At 33.1% G+C, this 23,262-nt stretch overlaps 3 protein-coding genes and 1 non-coding gene across 7 annotated transcripts in view; 1 reads left to right on the top strand and 3 right to left on the bottom strand.

Moving 5' to 3' along the window:
- The window catches only part of LOC126875986 (collagen alpha-1(IX) chain-like), a 28,354-nt gene extending 16,127 nt beyond the window's left edge, over positions 1 to 12,227 (bottom strand). For 3 of the 4 annotated variants that reach the window (XR_007693851.1, XM_050638919.1, XM_050638922.1), the window contains exons 1-4: positions 12,062 to 12,227; positions 3,716 to 3,783; positions 2,242 to 2,461; positions 315 to 531 (exon numbers count right to left, since the gene is read on the bottom strand). Coding sequence is in view for 3 of the 4 variants with exons in the window: in XM_050638919.1 (XP_050494876.1) it covers positions 315 to 531; positions 2,242 to 2,461; positions 3,716 to 3,764 (486 nt within the window). In the remaining variant the exon portion in view is untranslated. Of the gene's footprint in view, positions 1 to 314; positions 532 to 2,241; positions 2,462 to 3,119; positions 3,243 to 3,715; positions 3,784 to 12,061 lie in introns of all 4 variants that reach the window. The other variant, XM_050638924.1, reaches the window with a different exon arrangement.
- Trnar-acg (transfer RNA arginine (anticodon ACG)) lies at positions 4,034 to 4,106 on the bottom strand. The gene has a single exon. It is a non-coding gene; the product is annotated as a tRNA-Arg (tRNA).
- Positions 5,690 to 10,105, top strand: LOC126876002 (putative mediator of RNA polymerase II transcription subunit 29). Its single transcript, XM_050638925.1, has 2 exons — positions 5,690 to 6,593; positions 7,475 to 10,105. The coding sequence occupies exon 2, from the start codon at positions 7,495 to 7,497 to the stop codon at positions 9,787 to 9,789; it is 2,295 nt and encodes a 764-aa protein (XP_050494882.1). The 5' UTR covers positions 5,690 to 6,593; positions 7,475 to 7,494; the 3' UTR covers positions 9,790 to 10,105.
- Positions 12,228 to 16,764: 4,537 nt separating the features above from the next.
- LOC126878194 (ATPase family AAA domain-containing protein 2-like) lies at positions 16,765 to 23,090 on the bottom strand. Its single transcript, XM_050640753.1, has 10 exons — positions 22,437 to 23,090; positions 22,205 to 22,353; positions 21,733 to 22,002; positions 21,400 to 21,591; positions 20,586 to 20,767; positions 19,845 to 20,028; positions 19,305 to 19,490; positions 18,558 to 18,693; positions 18,168 to 18,260; positions 16,765 to 17,994 (listed from the first exon to the last, which is right to left on the bottom strand). The coding sequence occupies exons 1-10, from the start codon at positions 22,588 to 22,590 to the stop codon at positions 17,684 to 17,686; spliced, it is 1,857 nt and encodes a 618-aa protein (XP_050496710.1). The 5' UTR covers positions 22,591 to 23,090; the 3' UTR covers positions 16,765 to 17,683.
- Positions 23,091 to 23,262: the final 172 nt, after the last annotated feature.

The raw sequence follows: 23,262 nt of genomic DNA on the forward strand, positions 1-23,262 counted from the left end.
CACGCGATCCACGATGACATTTTTAAGAGGCGACTGCATTAAACATGGCTTGATGTGACAGCCATCGAATTGATTACTGGAAATGCACTTGGCTTGCGTTTGACCGATATTTCGCTCTACTTTAAATACTAATCTAAGAAACTTTTCTACTTACACAAATGAACCTAATTAACACCAATTAATATCATTATTAAAATCTAATAGAATGTCATTATCAAAATCTAAAAGAATAAAGAAAATAAATAGTAAAAATCAACCTAATCGACACTAATTAATAACATTATCTCTAACAATGTTGTAAAAATTTTACTCACACGATCGGCCGGAAACGACACCGTTTCCAGGTCCCCTGTCTGGTTCCTCACGGATAAATCCAAAGTCTGAATTTTTGGGTTCATTGCGATTAAAAACTGGGGCTCGTTTTCCATGTCGACGATTCTGATAATGTACCAAGTATACTTTGGCAGTTTTCTGGCCCTAAATGTGCAAGCCGTGCTGAATTCCTCTGGCAATCCGTTTGGGAGTATAACTCTGACAAACAATATAAAAAAAGGGCTTTGTATGTCAGTATACGTAACCATCGAATTGGTCAGTTTTGTAAATTGTAACACTAACCGTACCGGCACTTCGCATATATCTATTTTTATCGTAACCGGTCATTTGACGTTGCCAAGAAACAGACATTTTTTTGAAAAAAAAATTGTCAATTTATTGTAGGAAATAATACACAACGTAACTTTTAAATAATAATAAAATAATCAATCGAACAAATCATCCTCACTTTGAAGTTGCTCATTTTCAGACTTAGAACTTCGTTCGTCTGAACATTCTTCACCTATATTTTGTATGTTTTTCAATAACTTTCTCACTGAACGTGAACTGAACAGAACATGGACATATTCAGGAATAAAACAAAATACAAAATGTATAAAATACCAATGTACTGAATATTACAAGATTTGTTCATTCCTTGACGTATTTGATTTCTCGTTGGCTTTGATCTGTACTTTGTGACTCTCACGTGATACTGCATTTAGATTTCGTTTAACTATAGAGAACTTATTATGAAGGGAGTATATTCTTAAGAAGTATTACTTGAGAGTCTTCGTTAAGACTCCGTTGTGTTTAGGCGTTACTACAGATGTACGCAACTGTAGCTGATTAGATCTTACTCGACTTAAGGTCCCACGTAGAGAACTTTAGAAAAAGATGTAAATTTGTCTACCGGTCAAGTGACCTGTTTTGTATGTTTTTTAATAACTTTCTCATTGAACGTGTGGACATATTCAGGGATAAAACAAAATACAAAACGTATAAAATACCAATGTACTGAATATTACGAGATTTGTTCATTCCTTGACGTATTTGATTTCTCGTTGGCTTCGATCTGTACTTTGTGACTCTCACGTGATACTACATTTAGATTTCGTTTAGCTATAGAGAACTTATTATGAAGGGAGTATATTCTTAAGAAGTATTTCTTGAGAGCCTTCGTTAAGACTCCGTTGTGTTTAGGCGTTACTACAGATGTACGCAACTGTAGCTGATTAGATCTTACTCGACTTAAGGTCCCACGTAGAGAACTTTAGAAAAAGATGTAAATTTGTCTACCGGTCAAGTGACCTGTTTTGTATGTTTTTTAATAACTTTCTCATTGAACGTGTGGACATATTCAAGGATAAAACAAAATACAAAACGTATAAAATACCAATGTACTGAATATTACGAGATTTGTTCATTCCTTGACGTATTTGATTTCTCGTTGGCTTCGATCTGTACTTTGTGACTCTCACGTGATACTGCATTTAGATTTCGTTTAACTATAGAGAACTTATTATGAAGGGAGTATATTCTTAAGAAGTATTACTTGAGAGTCTTCGTTAAGACTCCGTTGTGTTTAGGCGTTACTACAGATGTACGCAACTGTAGTTGATTAGATCTTACTCGACTTAAGGTCCCACGTAGAGAACTTTAGAAAAAGATGTAAGTTTGTCGATCGGTACAGTGACACAGGTCACAATAAACAGGTCAGGCGATAAATTTTTCTCAGTAATAGAAGAAGGAAAAAAATATTGAGAAATTGATTAATCAGATAATATAAGAATTTAAATAAAATTAGATAAACAAAAAAAAAATAACAATGAATGTACAATTTTAAATTAAATTTTGAAACTGGTCATTTGACCGGGCTTCGTAAGGTTAGCGTTAAACGTCGTTGGCAAATAGATTGATAAAACTTACTTGGTTGGTTGAGTGATGTCTGTATCTTTTTCCAATCTGTAGGCGATTTGCATACGATTGCTACCTCTGACTCGCGTCACGCCAGTGTAATGTGCCTCCAAAAGATCTAGTTTCAACTTGCTGATGAAGTCGAATGTTTGAAGATCGTCCTCGCCCTGTTTGTATCCCTCGCATGGTCCACGAGGAGAATTTAAGATTGTTTCCTCGCCAGATGTATATTCTACGAATGTCCAAAATATTAGAACCTTGCAAAATATTTAATAATATTTTATTATTTGTATCTTCCTTTTAAAACCATAACTATTTTCTTCCCATAATACTTTTTTGTAACTTCCTATCGTTTCAAGTAAATATATTTTTAGATAAATAATATATGGAGATCACAAAGAAAAACATTATAATATTGTCTTATGATAGAGCAATACAGGTTGTTAATGTCTTGGAAAAAATTTTGGTATACTTAAAGCGGAAGAGACGATTCTTTTATATTTTCTCAAACATACGAAATTTATTAAGAATAGAAAAATACGATTGGATCTAAAAGTGATCTGATTCTGTAATTACATACATTATACGTGAGCAAGATTATTTTTATCGGACAAAGTTGATACCTATTATTACAATTACTTTAGAAACAGTTGATAAAGCGAAAAGCGATAGTTAAAACACACAGAAGCGCAATAAAGTGTGTGAGAGAAGTACACATATGTTCGCATATTGATAGTGTGAGGTGACATCGTTAGGAAGAAATGATGCCCTATTGTTACACAACCCAATAAGTTTCTACTTGAATTATTCTGATCAGACGTTCCTGATGGTATTATTCTCACGACAATATAAGCATTGTTAAAATACAATACAACAATTTGCATACATACCTAAGTATGTATACAGGGTGTTTCAGAGCTCAACCGAAAAACTTTGCCAACATGTTGATGACAAGCGCATTAGTATAGCACTTTTTGCTCAAAATGACCCAAACGTGCTGACAAAATTGAGATCTGAAACACACCTTGAGATGACCGGTAACGCTCATGCGACATAATAATAAGTTAAATATAAAGATAATAGGCGAGTAATAGATATTATCTTATGAAATAGAATTTTGTATGTGCTTCATTTTATGAACCTCTAACCACAAGCAACTCATCGCTGTTTTAGACAAATAAAGGAAATGCTTTCAACGAGACATATAGTGTTTCTGAAGACTATAGGGGAAAGACGTGACAAGTAACATTTCCTCCTTCTGTTTTTTATAGAACAGCAATTTTGTAATTCAGTGTATTGAAAACCAATCGAAGAAAATAAAATATGAATGTTGATGAAAAATATACATATCCATATACATATATATCATATATATAGTGTAAATGTTAGTCCCTTTTATGTAGTTAACATAACAAAAGGTTTACAACTATAAACTTTATTAGTGACATAAATTATATTTAAATATTAATTATATTTTCAAACTTACTCGTACGTGTGAATTGCACAAGCACGAATATCCATATTGAGAAGTACATCCGCAGATCCAAGTTGATCCTATAATAATAAGTAGTAAATATACATAGTTTATAAATAACAAATTCTATAACAACAATATAACACGAACAATAGATAGAGGTAGTATTTATCTGTGATCTATTTTTATACGGTTAAAACAAAAATAACAGCATAAATAAGTTATACCTCTACATATTATTATAAAATATAAATAGATCAAGACGTAAAATGTCCTATAGATACACATATATTATTATTAATAACACAATTTTATAGAAAAAAAGTAGTTCGATCCTGCCAGGATTCGAACCTGGAATCTTCTGATCCGTAGTCAGACGCGTTATCCGTTGCGCCACAGGACCTTAGTAGCTATAAACTTTTCTCTTTATAATTTATACATAATAATAAACTAAAATTTGTGAAAATACATTTATAAGAAATTCTCACGTAGGATCTAATCAAGGCATTCATCGAAAGGAGAATTGATGCTAAAGATAAATACGGCCCACCGTTTCACCGTACGTAGAAAAAAGAGACGAATGAAAGAGAAAGGTTCGAAAATCATTTTGATAAAAGGGGATATACCAGTGAGACAATACTAATGCAACGATAAAACTTTTTTATTTTTAATTTTTGTTAAACAGAACACTTTTACTAAAGTAATTAAAGTAAGTAAAGTTTTTCGAATTAAAATAAGATCAATCACGATATAATTTGTAGCATGTTTACTTATTTAATGACATAAACTTATACTCTTTCGTCTATTAAATATCTATGTAAAAGTTATTTAAACCATATCGTGTTTGGTCTTATTTTAACCAAAAAAATTTCGCAATACATGAAAGTCTGATATAAAAAAATTAAAAGCGCAAAAGTTCCATCAGTATCTCATGCGTATTCGGATAAAATTACACTACTCATCATAAGTCGTCAAACTTCACGGTATATGAAACGAAGGGAATAGTAGGGCCCCTTGCGGAGAATTCCCCCTATGGTGGGAATGACGACCGAATGACGACCGGATGCCGAACGAGAGAGTTTTACCGAGTATAATACACACATATATGGGAGTACTGTACATATTTTAATTTTATTTCATGTTTCTTTCTCATAAAAAATTAAAAAAAATAATAATCTTCAAAACAAATAATCAGCAATTTGATATTTTGGCTTTTCATTAAAATTAAATTTCTTGGTACAATTTATTTATTTATAGTAGTATAATTTATTATTGTTTTATCTGTTCTTAATAAACAAACGCACAAAAAATTGATAATTACTTTATTATACAACCAAATATTTACATTTAATGTCATATTAATGTTTGATTTAATATTCTTGACTTATGATTTTGTGAATAAATTTAAATGAACTCCTGTGTATTATGCGTATATATGTTTTTGGTAAGGCATGTTTAGTCTGGTACAGTGCGTCCATGATTATCTTCATGTAAGTTGATACAACTTGATAATTTCTCACAGTATAATCTGCCTGAACATATATATATATATATACATATATATACAAATATATATTATATATATATATGTATATATATATGTAAGTATATATATATGTATATATATATATATAAGTATATATATATGTATATATATATAAGTATATATATATACATATATATATACAAATATATATACATATATATATACATATATATACATATATATATACATATATATACATATATATACATATATATATACATATATATAAACACATAATATGTATTATGTATCCATATACATATTTTCTCATAGTATTTGAGAATACAATAGAGATAAATTTATTAGAATATGGATGTGTAAAAACAAAATATGTTTATAATATATTTATAATGTTTTACAACTTATACAATATTAAATATATGTATATCATAACAATTATAAACACATTTTCAAATGTAAAATATAAATTTTTACAGTATTAAAATTTTCTTTTACTTTTGCTTTTAGGAAATTATTCTCTTCAATAATTAAAGACATTAAATATTTTTAGGTATAAGTCAGAAAATAACATGAATAAATTCGTATAGTCTGAATATATCTCAATAAAAGCTTTATTTCTTTCCTTTATAAATAGAACTTTAGTTGGCATGAACATCTAATTTTATGTTCCGAATGGTGCATAAGTAAAGAAGCACATAATAATGAAGATACGTAAATGTAAAGAATATTCTTCTGAATTTACTTTTTTTTTATTCTTATACACTATACATTCGTCTTGTCTCTGGTTAAACAATAACAATATAGTGTCGAAAATTCTTTTTCGTTACCGGCAACAGCAAGATAACTACATACATATATGCAGCATTAGTCAGCTACAGCATAGTATACGTGAAGGCAACACAGAATAAAATAAGGGCGGGGATTGGTTGTGTTATATACAACCTTGCTTCCTATTGGTTGAACCTCTTGGGTCTTATCGGATTACTTGACTATGACTACGTGACGTTGCCACGCTGCTATGTTGGGTCTACCAAAGTTTCAGTTTTCTGTGTTGCGTTGAATTGAATTGAAGGAGAAAAATTTGTAGATGCGTTTTTATATTTTTATCAATTAGCCGGAACCAATTATCTTTGTAATTATGGCCAAAATATCAGTCTTATAGTCATAGCAATGGGGATAGTGTTTACATTCGGCAACATTGGAATTGCGCCATCTCATGCAATTTTTCTTTTACGCGATGTATACCTATATCGTAAAATTCATAGAGTTTCTCAATACTTTTTGGGATGAAGGTTTTAATTCTTTCCCAACAATGTGATATGATGAAGGAGAAAAATCTCTATCTGTATGAAGACTTGTATATTCTAACCAATATTTGTTCTTGTAAGTACTGAATTTTTACAGAATATTTAATATTTTGAAGTGTTTATTATATACGTATAATAGTAGAAAATAAAAGATAAATGTTACTCATTTATTTAATTAAAAATAAAATAAACTATTTAATTTGCAAAAGATGTAAATTCCTTTTTTCCTGTTTTTACAAAATAAGTAATTAACGGGAGCAATAAAATAAGTTTACTATTTTAATTTATAATATTTTATAAGGTATTTTATAGTTTTGTAGTTTTATCCCCATTTGATGTATTTCTAGAAAGTATCTGTAGGAAGAAGTATTTCTATCAATAATAAGAATATTTTAAAAATCATAATGGACATTTTTGTTTCCTCTTTTTCACGATAAATCCAGCATTTGTTTACGTATACATTCGATAATGCCTTATGCAAAATTTGATGAGCATCTGTACAAATTTTTCTATAAAACAGATATATTATATCAATTTATTTTAAAAAATAACCGTAATGAGGAGGCAACACTAAAGAGAAAGTATCTCATAAATTAAATTCATATTATAAACTTATATTAGTAATAAATAATAATGTATTAAATATATATTAACATTAAATCCATTTCTATCGTTACAACTCGCGTATTTATTACATTTTGATCAAATACATTTCAAAATGTTATTTTCATCTATAAACTGAATGAATTAACTTTATACGTATGTAAACTTATGACACCCTATACGGGCTAAACGTCTATGGTAAATATTTGTGACTATTATTCATACATTTTTTACATCGAATAATAGTTGTCAAAATACTACCATACTACTTTTATATAAAATTTATCACGGTACTATGTTGTTATTAATTTCCAATGTAAAAAATAATCAGTCTCATCATTTTATGTTGTCCAGAAATGCGTTACTTTTAGAAGATGGCGCCACATATACAACGGGACTACAACGTTATTGGAGATCCAGGCAGATACTCACTGAGGACACTCAGGCATGGTGAAAAAAATTGTTTTCAATCACACACTTTTGACGTGTCCAAAATAAGCAGCAAAGAGGATTTCTTTCGTTGTATTGGTCTTCAAATGAAAAGATTTCAGTACAAGTATAGAATGTCAAACAGTGATCGTAAAACTAAAAAGATTAATATTCCCAGTGGTGTAACATTGCGTGATTGTTCCGTTATTATCCTGGGGAACACATGTAATCTATGTGGAAAGTGTTTTAAGTGTAAAATTGACTTAGATAAGCATAATTTGTTAAAACATCAGACAAATGAAGAACTTGGTAACATGACTGTGAAAGAAACACAATGTACGGAGAAGGAAATCGAAATCTGCAAAAATTTTCCAAAATCTTTAAACCATTCAGTAATCAAGGCTAGTAAAAATTTTGCAACAAAAGAACACAAAAAATTACGTTTAACCTTGAAAATAGGAGAGGAAATCATCGCCAAAATATCAGTGAATAGAAAATACTTGAAGAAAGATAACGTCGACATGTGGACTCAAACCGAATCGAATCGTGATACTGAATTAATTGCAGACATGAATATGTATGAAAGTGTTGCTTCTCGTATCGATCCTCTTTTGTTCGGTAATAGTCCTTGCCAATGTTTTAACCCGTCTGTGCACACGGTACAATGCTCGAATCGATATTTGGCTAGCAACATTGTAGCAAGTACACAGGCGGTTCGTGAGAAAATTATAACGCAGGAGGAAACTAACTCTTCGCACAGGTTGAAGGAGTCACGCGATATATCCGCAAATGAAAAATGTGGCGCCACTCTTTGTGTTACACCAAACTCATCTCTTGAATTAAATTTGTCATTTGTGACCGAAAAGTGCAATTTACATGAACAAGATCATGTTAAAAATGGTAATTCGGAGGAACTCTCTTCGACGCATTCAGATGATGCTTTAATATTCGACGAAACGTGTAATATGTCGCAGTTCGCTATAACATCAAAGTCAATGTCGAGCTACAACAAAAAAAATGATAGTGTTACATCTTCAACAAAGAATACAAATACTCGATCAAGGAATACCATGCAAATTAATCCAGAAAACATTGACGAAAATGAGGAAACAACAAATATTAATACAAATCCAGTCCAGAAAGATTTTATTATAAACAATACAGAAAACTATATACTGAGAAAATTACAGGATGACTCTAATGTGATACAGGCAATACTACCGGTAATCGTGCCAATAATCATGCCAAATGCAAGTGTTCCTAGTACACCTATTAAACTTATGATACAATCAGCATCAATAAAACCAAAAGAACAGCAACTGCGGCAAAAGCAGCAGCAACAATTACAACCAGATCAACAACTGCAATTGCGACAAAAACAACGATTACAAGTAGAGCATCAGGAACAACCACACCAAGATCAACAGCAACAAGAAATTATGGAAATTTCCTCTCTCCCCACCGAAGATAATTCCAACGATGGGATGCAGCAGTTGAAACTGCAACAAGAACAGCAATTACAACCGGATCGACAGTTGCAACTGCAACAAGAACAGCAATTGCAAGTCAAACATCAGGAGCAACTACAGCAAGGTCAAGAGCAACAACAAATTGTGAAAACTCTTACTCACAACGTGAAAGATAATTCCGATGATGATGTGCAAGAAGTGTTGCGAATCGTTCGGGGACATAGCACTGCGGATGTCAATCACGAGTCACCAACTCGGTTCGAGCGAGAGATGTTACTACATGTCGCCATTAGAGATATGAAGAGACTGGAAGAAGAAGGATGGCACTTGCTAGAGAAAGTAATCGACTACGCAGGAAAAAACTCGAAATCTAGTACCAAATGTTGCGAAACGAATAATGAGTGTATCAAAAAAATGAAGAAAATAATAACTGAATTGGATTTCGACTGTAGAAATTCAACCAAAGAAAAATACATTTCTCATATGAAGGAGCACATTGCGAAAATGCAAAGTTATAATAACATAGCAACAATATGTGGATCTGATAGTGTAAAGGAAAATTTAATGACATGTAATGAGAATATCAATATATCATCTAAGATGACACGACAGCATAATATTAATCATCATAAGGGAAAATTCGAAATAAATAACAATACGCAAAGCGTAGAAGAATCTGTTAGCCATTTTCTTGTGCCTTGTCCCGGGGATATGGAAAGTAGAAGTAAAGGACCGATCGTAATAGATCTAGTCAATGGTACCGATGAATAGCAATAGAAACTATTGGATCGGTAGATAGCAAGCATAGCTTTATGAGAATGGTGTCGAACTGCGAGCAACTATTCCAATGGTGGATACGTCCTCAGAATATGTAATACATATATTACGAAATGAATATACTGAAGTACCTTTAATATAGGAAACTATTCAACTTTCATTACGTGTAACGTTATCTTTCGTTATATTATGTTCTTTATATTTCATAAAGTACATATACATGTATGTTAAAATATATATATATATATATGTACTGATCAAACACAAGTTCAATATGTACTGTGTTCGAATTAAATGAACGGGAACTGCACTTAAATGCTACTTAATATTATCGCTGCCAAAATGTTCCAAAAGCTACTTATGTTTGTGTTATACGTATCTTGACATTGAATTTAGTGTATTATATATGTTTCTTTATGTTTATATATAGGCGCTTAGTAACGATGAGACGAAATTTGTTAAAATATTTTAGAAGATATTTGCCTAAATGTTCAAAGTATGTGCTTTTTATCAGTATTATTACTTATTACTTGTAATATCCACTTAATTTTCATGTTTTGTTATTTTGTACTAGATTATTTACATTGAACAAAGTTATATTCTGCTGTACAGAGCAATAATAATACATACATACGTATAGTAATTTAAGAATTTTATATCTTTTTTTAATAAATGTTTTTCGAAATGGAGAAACACAATCTGAGTTTTTTTCTATCACATCACGATAGATACACTTTAGAAAGTTATAAAAAAAATGTGCTCCATAGAATCTAAACAAAAATATAATAAAAATTATTACAATCGATATTATTGAAATTGATATTATTAAAATAGATATTATTAAAAGAGCACAGAAATTATTCGTCCTTTGAAACAAATATGCTGTTGAAAGTTCCAGTTGAAATTTATCGACAAGGATATTGTCGTTTACGATCAACGAAAAGAATTATCACTTGCTACAGCACAATGGAGATACTGATTTAGGATTTAAAGATAGAAATGCTCCATTTATCACTTGCGATACGATAGAGGAGGAATGTAAATTAAATACCTACACAACGATTGAGCACTAGCAAGGATATTGGATTACAATGATAGTTAAGGAACTTAGATTTCCATCAAACCTCTTGATTTTTTCGGCAAGTAAAGTAATATGCGTAAATAATAAAAAGTACAAAAATATAAATGAAAAAATTATATGTACTTCAGAAAAAGCTGAAATATGGCAACAAATTGAAGGTCATTAAGTATTCTTAATATATCTAACTCAGATATGTTTACGAATAGACTTTCGAAAAGGACGATTGGAAGACAATTTTATATGTTTGAATTTAGAAATGTTATTTTATATCGTTTATATCGACTTTATAATCTTTGTATATTTTGCAATATTACACGATAATTTTTAGAATTGATGACCATTTTTTAATAACAACAGAACAAAATTTTAAGCCACACATTCAATTTAGATTTTAAAATAAAGGAAAATGGCACCAGTTCGAAAAATAATGAAAAAAAGGGTCAAGCACAACTGGATTAAAAAAACATTCTTTAAAACTTAGGCGTATCGACATTCTGAAATATTTTATATACATACCTAAAACAGTATTTTATAAAACCTGGATATATCAAGATCTATAGAAAAGTGTCCTGTAGGATCGAAAATGGGGGACTACAAACGATGGCACTTATTTTCATTTAAAAAGTGTTAAATAATTTCTTCCAATTTACCTAAAATAGATTTATTTATCTAAATTCATTAGAAAATGAGGAAAAATGCAATTAATCCTATCTGAACTTTTCTTAAATTCATATAATGTAACTGATGAAAAACAGATTCTGTTGTCTTTCATATCTAACTATTAAAATTGCTCTATTTAAACTGACTTTTAGCTTTTGAAGAGAACCAAGTGTTTTATAAATGCGGAACATCATCTTTCTAACATGATTTTACCGCAAACTATTCTATTCATCCGAAACAGGTTTCTTAATACAATCAAAAACCAACATTACTTCTTTATTAATACAATGTTGCCTATGTGCAATATCCAGCATGAAAGGGTTAAAGACAAATCACAAACTAAAAATTTGTTGGTAAAATACTATCAAATAAAAAGATCTCGAAACTGTATCAACAAATTCGAATTACACGTGGTCGCACAACCTCTCGATACGGATAGTTTGACAAAATTTTAGCATGTGCGAGAGTCTACATGCTACCGGCTTGTTCTGAAGAAACTTTTGGTCGCGTTGGAGCGCCTCGTACCTGAAGTCTTTGGCTGGATGTAAGAGCGCTACGGCTTCCGATAGTTGCTGCTTGGTCAGCGGAAGTCAATGGACCGGCATATATATTCCGTAAAGGGTTCGATGTGTGTCACGCGTAATATTGAAAGCACAATTAAATTACAAGACGAGGCAACGCATTGCACGGCTGCCCGGCACCAACTGATAAGCCCTGGAGAACAGCATGGCTTGCATCTCTCCACCTCTCTTCAAGGAGATTCAATCTTGCTTTCCATCTTCCGTCATCGGGGAGAAGAGACAATTACAGTTGTTCGTGAATTAGCATGTCGTGCGCGCAGAGAAAGGAGCCTGCATGCTCTGTCGCCGGCTGCGATCGCGTTCACTTCGACCGTTTGTAACAAGCTGCCATATGTATGTATTGGCGCTTTTGACTTGACTATAAGTATAGACTATAGGTTCACTATAAGCGTTAAGTAAATAAGATCATCGGAAACGAGTTCAGCAAAAGATATAGAATTTTTTTATGAAAGAGATGTCAGAAAAGGTTGAATTTAAGAGAGTAAATACACTCATAATTAGGTACGGATGTTCATTTATTTATAGGAAATTTCAAAATGCGAAAATATACTAAATGCATATAACATGAAAGTTATCAAAATGGTTATTGTTAAGTTCAATTTTTCCATAACTTTTGCCACTGAAGTCGGTAATGATACCATAATATGCTTCTAAAATAAAACGTAGAAAGTCATAAACAGCTCTATATCACATACGTCTTCATTGAACGTTTAGAAAGAAGTTAAACAAAAGTTAATCTAATAATGATTCAATTACGAGGGAAAAATTAATGACTGTGAACTATGCGTCAAGAAACATACACAACAGTAAAGTCTTTCATTCATAGATAATTTTTCATTGCATCCCCTCAAAAGGAATGATCAACAGTGAAATCATTATTAAATGTAAAAATAATTTTATAGAACGCGTAATATTTAAGCTGAGAATGCTTGCTGAGAAAATTCATCACACGACGTTTTGTTTAGACTGAGAGAATTAATAGCGTTAGGTAAGTGGAATTAAATATTGTATTATTATTCAATATCACATGAGAAGTAGAAGAATTATTGTTTGTAGCGATTACAAAGAATAGTATGTTTGTATTTAATTACAAACAATAACGTATTTGATGTTATTAGAGGATGGTAATATTAAAACAAGATTTGCATAGAGTGAAATATCACGCGTGATAGCCTGTGACATTCATTTTTATCGCTATGTTTTCCATTGTACGCGACATCATCGTAATGGAGAAAGTGGCTTCACACCAAACCGCACGAACTTGAACACTTTCTTTGTTGAGCAACAAAACTGTTGTAATAACACACTCGAACGATCTTACCACTGCTCTTTCATTGTCGTTGTGACAACTCAAATAATTGAACTCCTTTTGCTTCTAATCAGGAAGTTCCGATATCTCCAGATAATATTTTTTTATTTATTTATTTATTTAAATTTTACAATTTGTCCAGTAGGACATTTGGCAAAATATTATAGCTTAGTGGTATAATAATATAGCATATGGGTGGCTACCCCCAGCGGGTACTATCTTCGTGTTTGTTAGGTTATATCCTTTGTGATCCAGATAATATTGAATTACAATTTCACTATTCCGCATAATCTTCAAACAAAAGTAACAGATCAAAAATTTCTGATAGATCATTGCCTTGCCAAATTACTTAGCATGCGTTTGATTTTGAAGTTATAAGATAAGTGGTATGCTGTCCCTTATAAGGCACCCTCGCCATAGGGTAATATTACCCTACATATTTAGGGTACAAACCAGGAACTCTAACTGTCCTGGAAACGTGTGCATACCTACCTAGCTACTCTTATACTTGTCGGAGAAGAGTCAGGAACAGGGTTGCGGGCGTTTGATAGACCTCTCTTGGAGTTGGCCAGCGTTGTGTTATAACGAAGATACGGCCTGATACAACGAGTATGAACACTACCGATTCGACAATCAACATTAGGCACTCGCGACACTAGTGATAATGGTCTTAGGTTCGATAACGAATCCACGGTCAACGGGAGGGTAGGTATACTTGCTCTAACTCAAACGTGTACTACTCCCTTCGCCGATGAAATCTCGAGAAAGAATGAATTTTCGTCCCAATGACGCTACCGATGGTGGGGTGTCTAAGTACAAGATCCTCGGATCGATGTCGCTGTCGATTGGTCGATTTGAGACAAAAGCTGCCTGTCCGTTTGCACAAATCTTAATTGCCGAAAAACCGAGGTTTTATGGCGGGTCCTCGGGCTAACCAGACTTGTGCTGTGTACGTGCCTCAACATCAGGTATACATTGTCCTAAGGAACCGTTAGCATGTTTTACTGTCCGATACCTCTATGGGTAGTTCCTTTAATGAGGGTCATAACACCGCCCCGCACCTTTGCTAGACTGAGTGCCCGTCCCGTTGACCGCGGCTACGTTCGGCGACTGATGGTCGCCTTGAGCCCAAGTTTATTATCACAAGTCGCAAACAAGTACAACTGGGCAGAATGACGGCAATTTGTTTAATTACAACTGTACACTTTAATTACGATTTTACGGATTTTCCCGGAGTTCCAGGGGAAGGTCCGGTGTCCTTCCATCTCCGACATACTTACTCTTTACGTTATCCTATCATCCTTAAACTCTTTCATGTACACTTCCAAACAGTACAACTTTTAACTTTTAATACTTCTTTCTTTTATTTCTTCGGATGGACCACATGTAATCTGAACACACACTGTTCGGAATTTTGACTGGGACAGGCCCATTCCCTTCTGTAGGAAATTCCGAATTGCGTGTCCTCCCCGAACTGTAAACCTAATGATTCCGAGGTCAGGTAAAAAACACCGGAAAAGACCCAGCCGGAAAGGCACGATGGACAGACGAAACCCAACGGCTGGTAGAGAGAATCAGCAATGTAGGAGGACAGTTGATCATCAGACATCGTACCGTACGATTGAAAGACTTCACTTCTAACAAGATCTTACCACCGCCGTGCATCACATCACACGTTACGTTTATACAAGTTCAACACAGTGCTGGATTACTCTAATACTCGATCTATTAAACTTCCTCCACCTTGAGCGTTAATTCATTCGAGGTACGCGATATCGACCGATCGGTTTGACCTGACCGGTTGCTCTTTAGTCGAGAATTCGCAACATACGTACATCAACGTCCTTAAGTCTTTTGATATCTAGAGCAGTTCGATTAAACAGTTGATATTTCTATTATATTTTCAAAATTATTATCGAAGAACGGTTCTTCACTATTAATTCTTTATTTCTTACCAAAGCTATAACCAAATTATCGTGATGCTATATATCTGTACCAACCGTAGACTTAAACTTGTATCGTTGCAGCATACACGCATTGTTGTTCGTTGGAGAAATTTTGGGTGGATCTTCTCTTCTCTAACTTGTGTATTTTCTTTAAACTTTTTCCCAGAAGAAGAACTTACAAACTCAACTACAACAGATAATACCTATTTGACTCGAAACAGAAATGTTTTCGCCTACAGACGGAAAAACATCAATTTCTTTAAATTTCAGAAGATTGAAGACTATTAGTGGAAGAAACAGCGACGAGAAAAATATGAAGTGAATCTCTGGTATCCCATTTTATAGCTACTTAATTAATTGAGCAAATTGCAAATGGAATGTCATGTTACCACAAAATTAACTTAAGGAGCTAATATATACAGGATGGTTGGTAACTGGTGGTACAAGCGGAAAGGGGGTGATTCTCCTCGAAAAAAGAAGTCGAAAATCTACAGTGAGATCCGTTATAACGTACCGCACGCGTACCGAGCGAAAATTCAAAGTCGATTTTCTCGAAAACAAAGCCTCAAACGAAAAATTTTTATTCTATATTTTCTATTCTATATATTCTATATTTTCTATTATTCTATATTTTATTATCTTATCAGCTGTAAAACACGTGTTCGTTGTAGCAACACTGAAGACCAGAATTTTCTTATACCAGAGTATAAGGACAACTTGATGAACATAATGCGTCAACAACTAGTAAATCCTCGGCGGGTTCGCTAGCTACGCTCGTAAAGGGCGTATGGGGTAGTAAGATGTCGCGAGTTCGAGACCACTCCTGGGCAAGCCAAGGTGGAAAACCAAATATCATCTTAGAAGTATATACAACGGGCAAGTGGGTTTCCCGACCCCCCTTGCCTACTATGTTGTTGTGCTTCTATGAGTGTTTGGGAAGTACCCCCGGAGAACGGTTTCACTCGTTGCTGAACTACACCTAGGCCCGCCCGTGGGGTTTTAGCCGATAAAAATCCGCCGGATTTCCCCACGTAAAAAAAGAGGTTTTTTTTTTTTTTTTTTTTTTTAATTTTTCCATCGAGACAACGATCTACAGTGAGATCCGTTATAATGTACCGCAGGCGTACCGAGCGAAAATTTAAAGTCGATTTTCTCGAAAACGAAGCCTCAAACGAAAAATTTTTATTCTATATTTTCTATTCTATATATTCTATATTTTCTATTATTCTATATTTTATTATCTTATCAGCTGTAAAACACGTGTTCGTTGTAGCAACACTGAAGACCAGAGTTTTCTTATACCAGAGTATAAGGACAACTTGATGAACATAATGCGTCAACAACTAGTAAATACTCGGCGGGTTCGCTAGCTACGCTCGTAAAGGGCGTATGGGGTAGTAAGATGTCGCGAGTTCGAGACCACTCCTGGGCAAGCCAAGGTGGAAAACCAAATATCATCTTAGAAGTATATACAACGGGCAAGTGGGTTTCCCGACCCCCCTTGCCTACTATGTTGTTGTGCTTCTATGAGTGTTTGGGAAGTACCCCCGGAGAACGGTTTCACTCGTTGCTGAACTACACCTAGGCCCGCCCGTGGGGTTTTAGCCGATAAAAATCCGCCGGATTTCCCCACGTAAAAAAAGGGGTTTTTTTTTTTTTTTTTTTTTTAATTTTTCCATCGAGACAACGATCTACAGTGAGATCCGTTATAATGTACCGCAGGCGTACCGAGCGAAAATTCAAAGTCGATTTTCTCGAAAACAAAGCCTCAAACGAAAAATTTGTATTGTATATTTTCGACTTCTTTTTTCGCGTAGAATCACCCCCTTTCCGCTTGTACTACCAGTTACCAACCACCCTGTATATAGCAGCGTAGCAGTTTAAACGTTACAGCTACAAAAATACTTTTCGCAGTACAGAAAATTTCTATGTTTAATTAGTTCTTAATATAACTTTGCGTATATTACACGTGTGAAATGCAACGTTATGTCACAAGATATTTAAACAAAGAGGCCAATAACATATATAGATACATGTAGCACATTACGTAACATGTACACATACGACCACGAACGATGATAATGATCAACTATTACATATTATTAACAAAATACACAACTGATTCGCAACATCATGCGTCTGTCAACTCTCTTTGATGACATATGTCCAGGTTTGAACAGATGGTCGTTAGACGTACAGTTCACAGTGGCGAACGACTGAAAGTTACACATCAGTCAGTGAAAGGATACATTGCTTGTACCTATGATATTATACATATGCGATATAGTTCAATAAATTAATAAACGATAACTCAATCTTCTTGTTCCTTCTTCACGTATACTTTTAGCCTTCTGAATTCTTTAAACCGTTCGAGGCATTCAATTGCAGAGCATAAATCTTCCTCGTTCTTTTCTAGAGTTAATTCGAGGGAAGCGAACAGACTTTCGAGCTCGTGGCACGGCCACGTTTCCGTCGCCCCGACGATCGTTCGAAGCAGTTCCTCTATTTCGAACTCTGTCAGTTTCTCGTTGCTCGAAGCGGATAGATGGGACGGAGAATTTCTTGTACGTTTTGACGGTGGTCCTTCGCCTGATGCGCTGTTTTTTCTTTTAATGTTAATTTCTGGATAGAAAATTAAGTTCTTTTTTTAGCTAGGAATATTAGTATTGGCTTAATAGTCAAAATTTGCAGATATATTCTATAAAGTGCGATTGAGCGAAATAGTTATATAAATATAAGTCATTTAAAGATTTACTAAAGAGTTATGATAAAAATAAGCAAATAAATTTTATTACTTGATTTAGAATCAGTCATCACGTGAGCTGATCGCACGGCGCATATTTTGTTGCGGACTCTGAGTTTACTCCTCCGTGAGGATGGCATCTCTTCTATCATTATCGCAATATTATTAATATTCTATGATACTTTTTGAATGAAAAAATTAAAAGATCTTTCACTTACGCGTCGAAAGATTTTCTGCGAAATCAGCACGTCCTGCCTGCTTTCGCTTCCTACCTGCTTCTTTTATCTTTTTTGGATTCATAATTTGTTCGAATTCCGCTAGTTAAATAATTACTACTTATTAATTGGGTTTCATAAAAAGTAAATATCATAAAATATGGAAGAAACTCCTTTTCTACGTTTCTACATTTAAAATGAGGGTATTTTATTATTATAATATATACCTTGTGAAGAACGATTAGATTCGAGGTCACACGCCGAGTGAACGAATAATTGCTTGAAAAAAGATTCTCGCTGTTGTTTTCCGGGGGGCATGACTTCGAATATTTCGCTTTGATGTTCATCGAATAAAGATACAATCTAGTAATTGAATAAATGAATAAATGAATAAAATGAGAAACGATATATTTCATTATTTTCATTCTTTTTTTATATATCATTACATACAGTTGAAGGACTTATAACAAAAACAACTCCTGTCCATGCTTGTCTTTTTCCAGAAACGCAAAAAATATTCTAACATCTGTAATCTCTGTTCAGTACATCTTAATCTTTCTTAACAAAATATTATTACAGGTCTACTTATACTTACATTATGGGAAAACAATATTTAATTAAATCATTAGATTGTGGATCTCTTCAGAATAATTGTTTTTATAGAGCTAGTTAATTTTTATCTAACAATAAATTAATACATACGTAATTGTTTATAATATCGATTCCACTATGTTATAAATTTCGCTTATGACTACTAGAATGTGTTATTATTCTTAAAAACCGAAAAGTGTGAAATGAGTTGTTATTGTTATCATCATTACTTTAAAAAAGATACCTTTTAAAGTTCGTAACATTTTAATATTGATTTCTGGAATCATAGTCTATTATTATCTTGCAACTTTTTATTAACATTATTATTGTTAAATCGATATTATGTGCTATTAAAGCACGACTTTAATCATAGTGTCCCTTACATCTGCTGGTAAATCTGCTTGTGAGCAATTGGCCGTAATCAAGATTAAGATATGCACCGATCGATCTAAGCCATGCATCAAAGAAGTAAAAACGACGCGTGCCGCTTCATCCACTAGATCCCACCAGGCTAAGATGTCAGGAATGTAGAGCAGCGATGGTAAACTTCTTCGAGCCATTTTCATTTTCTATCATTTAATTATTCAGATATCCATTAATTAAATCATAAACATAATTCGAATATTTGAACATTTTAGAAACAGTAAAACAAAAAATAATTCATACAGGGTATAAAAATAAAAAAACTTTGAGATATCTTTTATTCATTTTTTCCAATCTTTGTACGTCATTTTTTATCAATTTCATAAAACATCATTTCTTGTATCGAATACATAAAAAAATGTCCTATTCTCTAATCTTCTTATTTCCTACGTAGACAATACATAATGAAGAATATTTTACAAGATTTCATTTTTAAGTTATCACTTTATCAGCCTTAATTAATATTGTACTCTGGTATTAATAATATTTATAATAAATACTTGAATGAGAGCTTCCTCCGCAGCCCTTCCTGTTTCCTCGAACAAAGTTGTGACGTCTAACACATGACAAGGTAAATGTTCCAAGGTATGGAGTAATGCTGGTCCCAGATGACGAGTGTGAGAGTCATCACCGCACAATAAAATCCTCGGACAGCTGTTTGACCTCGATACAGCTCTACCAGTGCTGTAAGAACAGCCTTTTAAAGCTTTTTACCTTTCATATTATGAGAACCATTACGATCTATCTATAACCAAACCCTACTTTCATAGTGGTCGAAAATTTAACAGTTCAATGTAGCTTGATTAAACTAATTTAATAATATCGTAAAAATTATAATATTATATGGAAAACGTCATAAATCATATCATTCGACCGAATATAAGCTTAAAAAATATTTACGCAGTGCTTTGATTAATTCGATCAAATTTATGAAGTGATATTATACAAATTTTCAATTTTTTATCATTTCTCAATTTTCGTGTACCCTTTTGATTTTTTAATATAAATTAAGTTTCTATCGTAGATTACGAATTTCTATGTAAATTTACATTTTTATGGACACAACTAAAAAGATAGAACTTACTGTGAGGGATTCGTTTTACTTATTGAAAACCATAAAGGATGTTGTAATCTAGATATTATACATATATGCATCCTGTGTATAGATGGATAAAAAATGCAAAAGATTTGTACAAATTGTCAAGGCTACTTATCAAATCAAACAGTAATTCGATGCTTACATATCATTGCAAATTAACATTCCCGTTGGACAAAGAGTTTCGAGTTGTGACAGAATGCATGACAAATTTTCTTGAAGTAATGGCTGGATTTTATACGACAAAGATTTCACGGGTGCGATTGTAACACGATGCGATGCTGGCAAGATGTTCTGTTGTGCCCTTAGAAAATCTTGTTTCTCAACCTATTACGTTGACAATTACGAAAAGAAGTTCATAAATTATTTAAGAAGGATTTATCTTTTTCAAATTAATTTAAAATGCAATATATATTTTTGTTTGCAACGATCACATTCCTTGTTTTATTATTCGATTAAACGTTATAGCTTCTATGTAGCGATCAGTTTAATATCAATCAGATTAAATATGCGCCGCTGGCAAATAAAGTAGCTATTTTATGATCCACGTAGCGTAGTAAACGTAATCTAATAGAAGTGTCCCGATCTAGATTTCTGGAGGATTGACTCATTGTTTCTTAATCTTTCTCCCTCTGCAATATCTTTTGTCAATGGGAATAGCTTATGCAGGATATAGTTTGTAATTTAGGATTATGTGATTGAACTTTACTTTATAAAAAATAGCGGGTATCTTAACTATTATAAATATTATAAATAATTATAAATTTGTTCAGTTATCGGTAGCCATTGTCGATTATAGAAATTTCTTTTTAACTACTTCTATTGATCGTCAACTTTTCTTAACATTATCCACTGATAATATTATCAACCCTGAATCAATTGTTCTACAGAAATTGACTAGCTTTAAATAAAACTATCTTTCTTATCTTAAATCTATTATGAAATTCTCTTTTCATTACTTTAAGATGACGTTCATTAATCTGATACTTCGCAGTGGAAGTGTATATTTCCGGATAGAGTCTCCGAACACAGCACATTACCGCTTCGGCGCAAAGAGCTTGCAAGTCACTTCCACAAAATCCGACCGTTTTCGATGCCAGATACGCTAAAAATTTTTGCGGTGGTTTTTGCTTCCAACTTTTTATATAAACCTATGATCACACATGGTCTCTTTATTTTAATGTACTTGTTTTCGAAATTAAAGGAACGATGTACACATTAGATTGAAAATCCCTTTCAAAGAAATGCGAATGAATTAATTACACTACGTAATAGTTTATAATTAAACGTACTGAGAGTATTTCTTTCCTCGACGTATAACATGGCAACGGGAAGTATAGCTCTCTGTCGAATCGGCCAGGTCTTCTTAAAGCTGGATCTATGGCATCGATTCTGTTCGTTGCTCCAATTACTATGATCTCTGAATTGTTCTCTAAGCCGTCCATCAAGGCCAAGAGAGTGGAAACAATGCTGGCGTGCACAAAGTCTTGGCGGCTAGATCTGACTGGAGCTAAACCGTCAACTTCGTCAAAGAAGATTATGCAAGGCTTCGATTGTTGAGCCTGTAAGATCGACATGGTTTTCAGATCTTTTTAAATCAACCGCTGCCAAATATCTTTTAATTTGCAAATGCAATTTAAAATCTTTATTGTCTACAAATGAAACGAGAACAGGTATATGTTATATGTATTTCAACATACATATCTTAAAAATTAAAAGTACGATGGATAGGAAATTTTAATTTAAGTAAAACACTATATTAACCAGTGAAAAAATCTTCTGGAGCTTTTTCTCGCTTTCGCCGACCCATTTGCTAAGGCAATCGGAACCCTTACGAGATATAAAGGAAACCTTTCGTTCCGAATTACTACACTCTGCGGCTAAGGCGCTGGCGACCAGTGTTTTTCCTGTTCCTGCGAAACAGAGGATGTCAATCGGGAATCTCGTTTCCAACAATGTTCCGCTTCATTACGAACCGTAGAACGCTTTATTTTACCGGGAGGCCCGTAAAAAAGCAAACCCCTCGGTGGTTTCAGGTTGAACTTCGCGTAAATGTCACCGTACATGAGCGGAAATAGAACCGTTTCCTTTACAACACGAATCTGCTTCTCCAGACCTCCGATGCAAGAGAAATCCTTCGCGCAAGACATCTTTCACGATCAAATTGACCTCGAATCTTTTATTTCGCACACCCGACGAACATATTTTCATTCAATTATTTTGTATATAATCGTTCCTTAAATCATCGCCCGATGAAATACTCTTCGACTACTAGCATCGTTGATCGTACACGCGCATCGTGTATTGCTGGATATTTTACTGGAATTTTTCTGCGGCGTTTGACGATTGATTCAAGTGGTTTCACAATGTAATTTCATTATTTTTGACGTTTCGTCGATACGATTCCAACGAAACATGCGAATCGTGTTACGCTTTGAAGCAATGTTCGTGTAGTTCTAAGTAATATATAAGATATTATCATTACGAGTCTTTTCGATACGATAAACTGTATTTTGTTTCAAGTTAAGGCTCTAATAAAGCGTATTTCTAATTATAATACTATAGAATTTTTCTAATATGTGAATTTTAAAAAGGAAAGATATAATATAATGTTCGTTTTGAAGCTTACATTGACTTTTTATTATTTTATATTTTTACTGTTGTAAAGACTCGTATTAAACATTATGCATTAAGCAATAAAGTGAACGTTATTATACGATGTTACTTAATTATTCGATATATGTAAGTAATATGAATAATTGAAGCATATTAAAAATCTATATTTATTTCATATTTATACTACTTTATAACATAACTTAAGA

The sequence above is a fragment of the Bombus huntii genome, chromosome 2 (assembly GCF_024542735.1).
Source record: "Bombus huntii isolate Logan2020A chromosome 2, iyBomHunt1.1, whole genome shotgun sequence".
Lineage (NCBI taxonomy): Eukaryota > Metazoa > Arthropoda > Insecta > Hymenoptera > Apidae > Bombus > Bombus huntii.

Excerpts from the sequence above, each read along its gene's own strand:
- LOC126876002 (XM_050638925.1), top strand. The coding sequence starts at position 7,495 with ATGGCGCCACATATACAACGGGACTACAACGTTATTGGAGATCCAGGC.
- LOC126878194 (XM_050640753.1), bottom strand. The coding sequence starts at position 22,590 with ATGTCTTGCGCGAAGGATTTCTCTTGCATCGGAGGTCTGGAGAAGCAG. Across the intron at positions 22,003-22,204 it reads TCCAGAAGATTTTTTCACTG|GCTCAACAATCGAAGCCTTG; the intron begins GTTAATATAGTG and ends TCGATCTTACAG. Across the intron at positions 20,768-21,399 it reads TTAATGAACGTCATCTTAAA|GTTGAGAAACAAGATTTTCT; the intron begins GTAATGAAAAGA and ends TCAACGTAATAG.